A 10000-nucleotide genomic window follows, 5' to 3' on the forward strand; every position below is an offset into this window, starting at 1 on the left:
CAGCCTTGCCTCACTCGCCTGGCGCCACGATGCTGATTAACCGTGTGCTTTGTGGGCGTCTGGGCGTGGGGCGACATGCTACGTACAGACAAACCTCGCGGGATGGGCGTTGAGAGGGCGTGGATGGGCGGGGCAGGACTGAGGACTGTGAGGGGCAATGAGGGACATGCACAGGAGGGAAGCTAACTTTTTTTATTGCTTCTTTTTTTGGGCACCCCACGCCCGTGACTGTGTGGTGTGGGGTTGGGAGAAAGAGAGGAGTTTTATCTAATCTTCTTATCTAATCTCCACTTAAGCTTACGTGGTCGTTGGCTTAATCTAGGCGAGTTAGCAGGGCCATTTTTGTTTCTCGCGTGTGTGACTTTTAAGAAGCGTTAATCTCGAGGCTCTTGCTGTTACTCTCTCTCTCTCTCTCTCTCTCTCTCTCTCTCTCTCTCTCTCTCTCTCTCTCTCTCTCTCTCTCTCTCTCTCTCTCTCTCTCTCTCATTTCTTTTTGTCTTTTTTTATGGTGGTGGTTTTTGTAGTTTATTTATTTACTTGGGGTGTTTCTAAGTAAGAGAGACTGGTAAAAGATAAGTGGAGGAGGAGGAGGAGGAGGTAGAGGAGGTGGAGGTGGAGTAGGTGGAGGTGGAGGAGGAAGATGAAGAGGAGGAGGTTATGTCCGTTTATATCGTGTGACATTCTATAATTTGTGTGTTTCTTTTTAGATACATGTTTCTCTCTCTCTCTCTCTCTCTCTCTCTCTCTCTCTCTCTCTCTCTCTCTCTCTCTCTCTCTCTCTCTCTCTCTCTCTCTCTCTCTCTCTCTCTCTCTCTCTCTCTCTCTCTCTCTCTCTCTCTCTCTCTCTCTCTCTCTCTCTCTCTCTCTCTCTCTCTCTCTCTCTCTCTCTCTCTCTCTCTCTCTCTCTCTCTCTCTCTCTCTCTCTTGTATTTTCTTATTCTTTCTTACAAAGAATACTGATGTAGGTCACTCTTTTCCTCCTCCTCCTCCTCCTCCTCCTCCTCCTCCTCCTCCTCCTCTTCCTCTTCTGAAACTACCTCGTAATAAACTTCAATTCACATAATATATTTTAATTCTCTCTCTCTCTCTCTCTCTCTCTCTCTCTCTCTCTCTCTCTCTCTCTCTCTCTCTCTCTCTCTCTCTCTCTCTCTCTCTCTCTCTCTCTCTCTCTCTCTCTCTCTCTCTAAATTAAACTTCTTAAGGGGAACATGAAAAAGAAAGATAAGAGGCGTATTTAGAGAAAGGATGTAGATAAATATCCTCTCTCTCTCTCTCTCTCTCTCTCTCTCTCTCTCTCTCTCTCTCTCTCTCTCTCTCTCTCTCTCTCTCTCTCTCTCTCTCGTCCCCTACCCTGTGTTGTCTGTCATCCAATAGTCATCCATCACTCGCCTTTTCCTGTCATCCATCACATTACTCTCCCTCCATCACCCGTCACCCTTATGCACACACACACACACACACACACACACACACACACACACACACACACACACACACACACACACACACACACACACACACACACACACACACACTTTTTTTTTTGTAACCTCTAAACAGCTATTCTTTTCTCTCACTGTGCTACGTCTTTACCTCCGCACAGTGCCAAGTCTCTCTCTCTCTCTCTCTCTCTCTCTCTCTCTCTCTCTCTCTCTCTCTCTCTCTCTCTCTCTCTCTCTCTCTCTCTCTCTGCCTCCTGTTTCATATATTTTTCTTATTTTTCTTCTTATTTTTCTTATTTTCTTTAATTTCAGTTCTTTATTTATTAGTTTGTCTTCATTTATACTTTGGAAGGAAGTTATGGGGTATCATAAATCTCTCTCTCTCTCTCTCTCTCTCTCTCTCTCTCTCTCTCTCTCTCTGGCATTTATTTTCATTATATGCTCGTATTTTTGTATTGTATATAGAAATTACCCCTATTCTGAACTCTCTCTCTCTCTCTCTCTCTCTCTCTCTCTCTCTCTCTCTCTCTCTCTCTCTCTCTCTCTCTCTCTCTCTCTCTCTCTCTCTCTCTCTCTCTCTCTCTCTCTCTCTCTCTCTCTCTCTCTCTCTCTCTCTCTCTCTCTCTCTCTCTCTCTCTCTCTCCATGACTACTTTCAAAACCCACAGAGATAATCAGCACCACTCTCAAGATGGTTTCTCCTATTAATCAAGTAGAAATCTCGTTAAAATATCACTAGAACCTTAGAAACACCATTAAAAAACCCGTGTCACTTCAATTAGAGTCTTATGCATGCAGTGTAGCGCTATAGAAGGGGTTCTGAATATACACTCTATGTCTGAGTGTGTGGTTGAGTGTTCTGGTAGGCGTGTAGGTACAAAAAATGGGTGTTTAATGCAAGGAAGGGCGTGAGATAGGAATGAACTATAGCAGAGAGGCTGTCAGGAAGATCTATATGTATGTGGGCGTGAAAATGTAGAAATAGGCGTGGCTGTTTTAATATTGGGTGTGGGTACGAGAGAGAGAGAGAGAGAGAGAGAGAGAGAGAGAGAGAGAGAGAGAGAGAGATTCAAACGTCAAAACAATAGGATCACGTGGCATCAGATTGAGATATACTGAGGAAAATGTGGATGTAATTCGAGGAGGAGGAGGAGGAGAAGGAGGAGGAGGAGGAGGAGGAGGAGGAGGAGGAGGAGGAGGAGGAGAAGAAGAAGAAGAAGAAGAAGAAGAAGAAAAGAACAAGAACAAGAACAAGAACAAGAACAAGAACAAGAGATGATAACGAGGAAGTAGGAACAGTAGTAATAATAATAATAATAATAATAATAATAATAATAATAATAACACAGTAGTAGAATAGTAGAAGAAGAAAAGGAAGAAGAAAAGAAACCAAGAAACAAACACATAAATAAGCAGGCAAATAAACAAAAAAAGAAAGAAAAGAAAAGAAATAAAAATCTACATTACCTAAGAGAGAGAGAGAGAGAGAGAGAGAGAGAGAGAGGTGGCAGTTTTTGTCTCTTCCTTTTTTCTTCTTCTTTCCTCCTCTTCTTTCTCTTCTTCTTCTTCTTCTTCCTCTTCCTCTTCTCTTTCCTTCTCTTCATGCTCTTCTTTTTCTTGTTGCTGTTGTTGTTGTTGTTGTTGTTGTTGTTGTTGTTGTTGTTGTTGTTGTTGTTGTTCTTTTCTTCTTCGTCTTTGTTTTCCTCTTCCTCTTCCTTTTCCTCCTCTTCATTTTTTTTCTGGCCTTTGTGGCGGTTCATGGATTTGTCAAGACCTTTTTTTATATTCACTGAACAGGAAAGAGAGAGAGAGAGAGAGGTAGCGGTAACAAACACTCACCAGACCGTTGCAGGTGGAGAGGGCGGCGGCAGAGGCGGTGTGGTTCCTGATGTAGCCGTGGTAGTAACAGGAGGGGCGCCCGCCGATCACCTCAGCCCAGCCGCTCCCCACCTTGCCGCCCCGCATCCGCTCCACCACGGCATGGGGCGCCACGAACCGGGTGTTTGGCCGCAGCGTCACCTACAAGAGAGAGAGAGAGGGGGGCGGTTGATTAGTTGATCGCTTTTATTATTTTTATTATCCCCTTCAGTAATGGAATGCATTTTTACCATTAGTTAGGATGTGATTAGACGATTTTATTTACATTAGGAAGGGTCTATGGAGGTCAGAAGATTAATGGCCAGAGTCTCCACTATTTTAACTCCCCTACACAAGTTTCTGAAGCTGTATAAAATCATCAAATAGCAAGCAGAATGAATATAAAAACGCGTCCTGGTACTGAAGTGGTTGATCATAAGAGAAAGAGAACAATTGACATAGGATCTAAGTTCTGTAGAATATAAATACAACTTTCTCCCAACACTAGCTTAAAGAACAATATGTGACGAGTGATTTGCTAATTGTTTAGTTAGAGATCGTTTCTTCCCGCACGTGTCCAGTGAAAGCATCTAATCACTAGCTAAGTTACCGTTACAATGGCAAAGGTTTATTTTCATTTTAGATAGATGACAGGATGGTCTTGAGTTGTACGTCGTCCCTATACAGAACAATTCACGAGAGTACTCCGCCTTTATACATCAACCTATTTACTATTTGTTACGTGAAGGAGTCAGTTATGGAGAACAATTAATTAGAGTACCCGAGCATAATGAACATAAGGACATAAAAAGAGGAAGCTGTAAGAGACTGTCAGGCTTACACGTGGCAGTCCAAAGCTACCTAATTCCATCTATATATATTACCCACATCCATAAATTTGTCTAACCTTCTTTTAAACCTCCCTATTGACTCAGCACTAACATGATTACTGAGTCCGTTCTATTCATCAACCAACTGTTCCATTCTTCAACCAGTGCGACAAGTGATTTCATATTCATAAACATAAACATACATAAACATAAATAATAGGATAACAAAGGGCCACCAGGGCCCATCTAGGTTATCCTGTATCAGTCGCACAGCGACCTCGTCATCAGTACTTAAAGATACACTTACAAGTACACAATACATTATATACTAATTCTAAATATTTGGCCCATTAACAGGGCTAAGTCCTGCAGCGAAATCCTCTACAATTTGTGGTCCCCATACATGGGGATCATGTCTTATTTAACTATAGTAAATTTCTTATAAAAACTATCATGCAGTGCTATACATAATTATAAATCTAATGAATTTAAGTGCTTATCTAATCTGTTTTTAAACATTGTCAAACTAGTGCTATTTACAACCGTCTCTGGCAATGCATTCCAGAAGTCTACCACTCTATGACTAAAGAAATATTTTCTTATATCTAACCTGCAGCCTTGCTTTCTAATCTTCCTGCCATGATTTCTAGTCCTATTTCCCTCCTCTAAGGTAAAGAAAGATCTCACATCTATGTAGTTTGTATCTGAAAACATTTTAAATAACTCTATCATATCCCCTCTTATACATCTCCTCTCAAATGAAAACATGTTTAATTCCTTTAATCATTGTATCAAAGGAATTAGTTTTACCTATATACCTTTGTTTTGGAGAATAATTTCCTAGAGTGCCTTAATGGTGCAACGATGGTGCTTGGGGCGACAGTGGGAGGAGTAGGAGGCGCATGAGGAGTAGGAGGAGGAATGAATGACTGGGAGATATTCTAAAGTTTGTTGGAGAAAAAAAGTATATGTATGCAGGAGAACGAAGAAAGAGCTTTTACAGACAAGTTCTCCCTATAAAGGAAAGCAGAATATGAAAAGTTGTAAGAATTTAAACTACGCCCAAGAGGAAATGCACGGAAATATGTGGACACGAACGAAACAATAAAAGTCCAAGACGCTCAATAACGGAATTAAGACTGAGTGATATAAAAAGAAAAGAAAAGAGGAAAGTGGCAGCTAAGAAAAATAAATAAAAAAAACATTCTCTTAAAAGTTTCGTATTCTATTTTGTTTTCATTTTTGTTTTCATTTATTTCTTTGATTTCTTTTTGTTTAATCTTATTTACTATTCTGCATATTTGTTCATAAGCTCATTTGCATATTAGTTGATGATTTTTTTTTCTATGGCACTCAATTAATTCATCGCTATTTATGTGGTTTTTCTATTGTGTCTATTATTTGTATTACATTTTATTCCTTTCATATATCTATTTCCCTTTGATATTTGCCTCCTCCTATACCGAAGACTAAATAAAGAACAATAAGAACCGGAAAAGCTGACAAAATGTTCTTACAACTCTCACCTACTCGAGACGAACCAATGAACACAAGAAGAATCAACACATCTTTCAAAACCCATGCAGACTGTCCCTCACCTGGTGCTCCTCGCCATCCAGGTTCAGTATGTAGTGTAGCTCGTGGTCAGCGGTTCTTGCGTCTCTCTTGGCCCTGGACGGGTGGTGGGTGTGGTGGAGGTGGTGGGAGAGGAAGGCGCCATCACTGCTGACTCGCATGGGGGTTGTCAGGGCGTACGAAGTCAGCGTCTCTGCGTACTCAGCTGTCAGACAAAACAAAAGAGCGATACGTCAGTCAGTTGTGTGATGAGGTGGAGAGAGAAAGGTGCTATTGTCAACATGTGAAGGCAGTGGTTGGGGGTTCGTGGTGTTGTGGTGAGGTTAAATGAGTGAAGGTATTATTAGACTAAGTAATAAGGAACAGGTGTTAATGAGACGAAATAATAAGGTACGTGTAAGGTTCAAAATAAAGTGTGGATATGAATAGATTTGTTAGTGGAAAGTGATGAAGTTAGGTGAATATGAAAATAGACTGACAGTTAAGTGAGAGTGAGGGGAAGAAAATGGTGAGGTGGAGAGGAAAAGATGCTATTATCGTCGTAAGAGAGAATAGAAAAAGAAGTGATGAGAGTCAGCTGTAAATTAGACTAAATAATGAGAAAAAAATGGTTAGGAATCGTGGTAAATTATAAATGATTGGATGATATATAAAAAATAATGAAATAAATTAAACAAATAGAGTAAATAACAAGAAGAATAGACGAGATGAAAAATCGTGACGTTTAACCCCTTCACTACCATGACACGTTTCCACATTCATTCTGGTTACTTTTTGGTGATTTAATACAACTTCAGAAACTTATGAGGGGATTGAAATAGTGAAGACTGTGACTATTAATCTTCTGACCTCCATAGACCCTTTCTAATGTCAATAAAATCGTCTAATCACATCCAACACTCGTGGCAAAAATGCGTCTCAGTACTAAAGGAGCTAAGAATGTGACTAACCATTACAAAAACTTCATAGAAAAAAATATATATACTACTAACCATTTAAACACGTAAAAAAATATATAAAACACCACTATTACATCCCATTTATTTCACTCCCGAACATGAGAAGATAAAACCCACGTAAAGATCAAGACCAAGAGTGACTGGGGCAGCTTATTTTCTTTTCCTTCCCTCCCTCGTATCTCACGGAGGAACATAAAACAAAGGAGGAACGAAAGGAATTTAGGTGCATTTTTTCACAAGACGCAACGAGACTTCAGGTTGAAAGAGAAGGCAGAGCGTCACCAAAGTTTCCGGGAATCAGACGAGAAGGAAGAGGAAGGAAGGAAGGAAGGGAGAAAGAAAAGGAGGAGGAGAAGAAAAAAATGTAAAGATACTAGGTGAGAGAGGAGAAGAAGGACGAGGAGGAGGAGGAGGCATAGAGAATAGAAGACGAAGAGAGAGAGAGAGAGAGAGAGAGAGAGAGAGAGAGAGAGAGAATGGAATGGCCCAATGTTATGACCATGGAGGAGGAGGAGGAGGAGGAGGACAAGTGAAAAGAAATATAAAAATGTGAACAGTCATCAATGCGAAAGAAAGAAGCGGGATAAAAAGGAATAAAGAAGCGAGATTAGATAGTGATACATGACAAAGAGGAAGGAAAGAAAAATAAATATCGGAACAAAAAAAAATATAGAGAAAAGATACGAACGATATTGAAAAAAATATTAGGGCGATTCAGAGAGAGAGAGAGAGAGAGAGAGAGAGAGAGAGAGAATGAAGCTGCCCACTAATCATAGATCCCCTTCTTTAATCCCAATCTCTCTCTCTCTCTCTCTCTCTCTCTCTCTCTCTCTCTCTCTCTCTCTCTCTCTCTCTCTCTCTCTCATTCTTAAAGGGCGTGTGACAAAGAGAACCTTTTGCAATTGTATGATAAAATAAAAAAGAATGAACAAGAGGACATAATTACTGTGTGTGTGTGTGTGTGTGTGTGTGTGTGTGTGTGTGTGTGTGTGTGTGTGTGTGTGTGTGTGTGTGTGTAATTCACTGTTTGATCTGCTGCAGTCTCTGTGTGTGTGTGTATAATCTTATGTAAATGAAGAGAATGTTTACTTCAGAGTCAAGTATACGCTTAGTATGAAGAAAAAGATGATAGCAATGATGATGATGATGATGATAGGAAGTGAGGAAGAAGATAAGGAGCTGGGCTGAGGAGGAGAAAGGGAAGGCATAGCGAGGTGTTCTAACCCCTTCAGTACTGGGAAGAATTTTTTACCATGAGTTTGGATACGAGATGATTTTATTTGTATTAGGAAGGGTCTATGGAGGTCGGAAGATTAATGGCCAGAATCTTCACTATCTTAATCCCAACATAAGTATCTGAATCTGTACAAAATCGCTAAATGGTAAGAAGAATAAATGTGAAAACGTGTCTTGGTACTGAAGGGATTAATATTGTATTGTATATGTGATGGATGTTTCAATGCCTTATCTTGTGCTGTGTGTGCTGGGTAACTCTCTCTCTCTCTCTCTCTCCCTCCCTTCCTCCCTCCCTCCCTCCCTCCCACACTCGTTCTCTCTCTTTTTCTCTCTCACAAAACCAGCTTCTTGTGAGGCGGCGGTGGGGGAAGAGAGAGAGAGAAAAAAAAAAGGGGCAGAAATACGACCTCGCCGGCAGATGGCTTTGACCTCTTAACCCTGTGCTTATGACCTTGACTTTTGCCGCTGCCTCTGACCGTCACCCGCTCTGCCGCCTTCACCACCACCACCACCACCACCACCACTGCCACTACTACTTTAACAACTGTTCCCATGATTATTACTATCACTACTACTACTACTACTATTACTTCTACTACTTCTACTGCTACTGCCACTACTACTACTACTACTACTACTACTGCTACTACTACTACTACTACTACTACTGCTACCACCACTACTACTGCCACCACCACCACCACCACCACCACCACTGCTGCACCACTGCTGCTGCTACTACTGCTACTGCTGCTACTACTGCTGCTGCTGCTGCACTACTGCAACTGCTACAATCTTCTGCCATCAGTGTCCGCAATCATCTGGTCTTTTCTTTCATAGCTGCTGATAGAATGATTATGAAGAAGAGGTTCTCTCTCTCTCTCTCTCTCTCTCTCTCTCTCTCTCTCTCTCTCTCTCTCTCTCTCTCTCTCTCTCTCTCTCTCTCTCTCTCTCTCTCTCTCTCTCTCTTCCTCTCTTCCTCTTCCTCTCTCATGACTTGTATTTTTCTCCTGCCTCTTTTTGTCTCGTTTTTTTTTTTTTTTTTTGCCTCCAAGCAGTTCTCTCTCTCTCTCTCTCTCTCTCTCTCTCTCTCTCTCTCTCTCTCTCTCTCTCTCTCTCTCTCTCTCTCTCTCTCTCTCTCTCTCTCTCTCTCTCTCTCTCTCTCTCTCTCTCTCTCTCTCTCTCTCTCTCTCTCTCTCTCTCTCTCTCACTCAACGCAAGTTATTTTTAACGTTGCCTAAGTCTCTCTCTCTCTCTCTCTCTCTCTCTCTCTCTCTCTCTCTCTCTCTCTCTCTCTCTCTCTCTCTCTCATGGCTCGTGGTGCAGAAGATTGTAACGAAAACTTTGACTTTCCTTCAGTTTGTTTTCTTTACGCAATCCTCCTCCTCATATTTTTGTCTTCTGTTCTTCTTCTTCTTCTTCTTCTTCTTCTTCTTCTTCTTCTTCTTCTTCTTCTTCTTCTTCTTCTTCTTCTTCTTCTTCTTCTTCTTCTCCTTCTTTCTTTTCCTCTTCCTTCTTCCTCTTTTCTGACCTTTATGACGGTTCGTGGGTTTGTCAAGACCTTTCTTTTTTATGTATTCACTGAACAGGAGAGAGAGAGAGAGAGAGAGAGAGAGAGAGAGAGAGAGAGAGAGAGAGAGAGAGAGAGAGTGTGTGTTCATGAGGACTAAAACTGTTTGCTATTCTCTCTCTCTCTCTCTCTCTCTCTCTCTCTCTCTCTGGAATTACTGTCTCTCCATATACAACACTTCCTGATCGCGTATGACAGTGATATCTTTTCTCCTCCAGCCTTAGAATGATCAACGGACTTCCTCTTTTGTCGCCACCGCTCGCCCGCCACTCTGCCTTGTCGCCGTGGAAGGTTCGTCACAGTAAGTTCTGGTTATACTCCTCTTGTGCATCTTACTAAGGCAGGAAACTCACCGTTCACGACTCAAGGGTCACGTGTTAGAGAAGCTTTCAACGCCATCTGTTATTCAGGTTTTGATTTAGTATTGATTTTTTTGTACTGGTTGTGATGACTTCCCTTCTGGTACTTGATTATGTATGTACTTATAGGAATACTACTTGAAGTTCTCTTTTTGTTCGTATCACTGCCATGG

General features: G+C 41.4%; 1 protein-coding gene across 1 annotated transcript in view; it reads right to left on the bottom strand.

Annotated features, from left to right (window-relative positions):
• The window catches only part of LOC123499403 (A disintegrin and metalloproteinase with thrombospondin motifs 6-like), a 124498-nt gene that overhangs the window by 70667 nt on the left and 43831 nt on the right, over nucleotides 1-10000 (bottom strand). The window contains exons 2-3 of the mRNA XM_045247354.1: nucleotides 5727-5908; nucleotides 3281-3460 (exon numbers count right to left, since the gene is read on the bottom strand). Coding sequence (XP_045103289.1) covers nucleotides 3281-3460; nucleotides 5727-5908 — 362 coding nt within the window. The remainder of the gene's footprint in view (nucleotides 1-3280; nucleotides 3461-5726; nucleotides 5909-10000) is intronic.

This window comes from Portunus trituberculatus, chromosome 49 (assembly GCF_017591435.1).
Source record: "Portunus trituberculatus isolate SZX2019 chromosome 49, ASM1759143v1, whole genome shotgun sequence".
NCBI classification, from domain to species: domain Eukaryota; kingdom Metazoa; phylum Arthropoda; class Malacostraca; order Decapoda; family Portunidae; genus Portunus; species Portunus trituberculatus.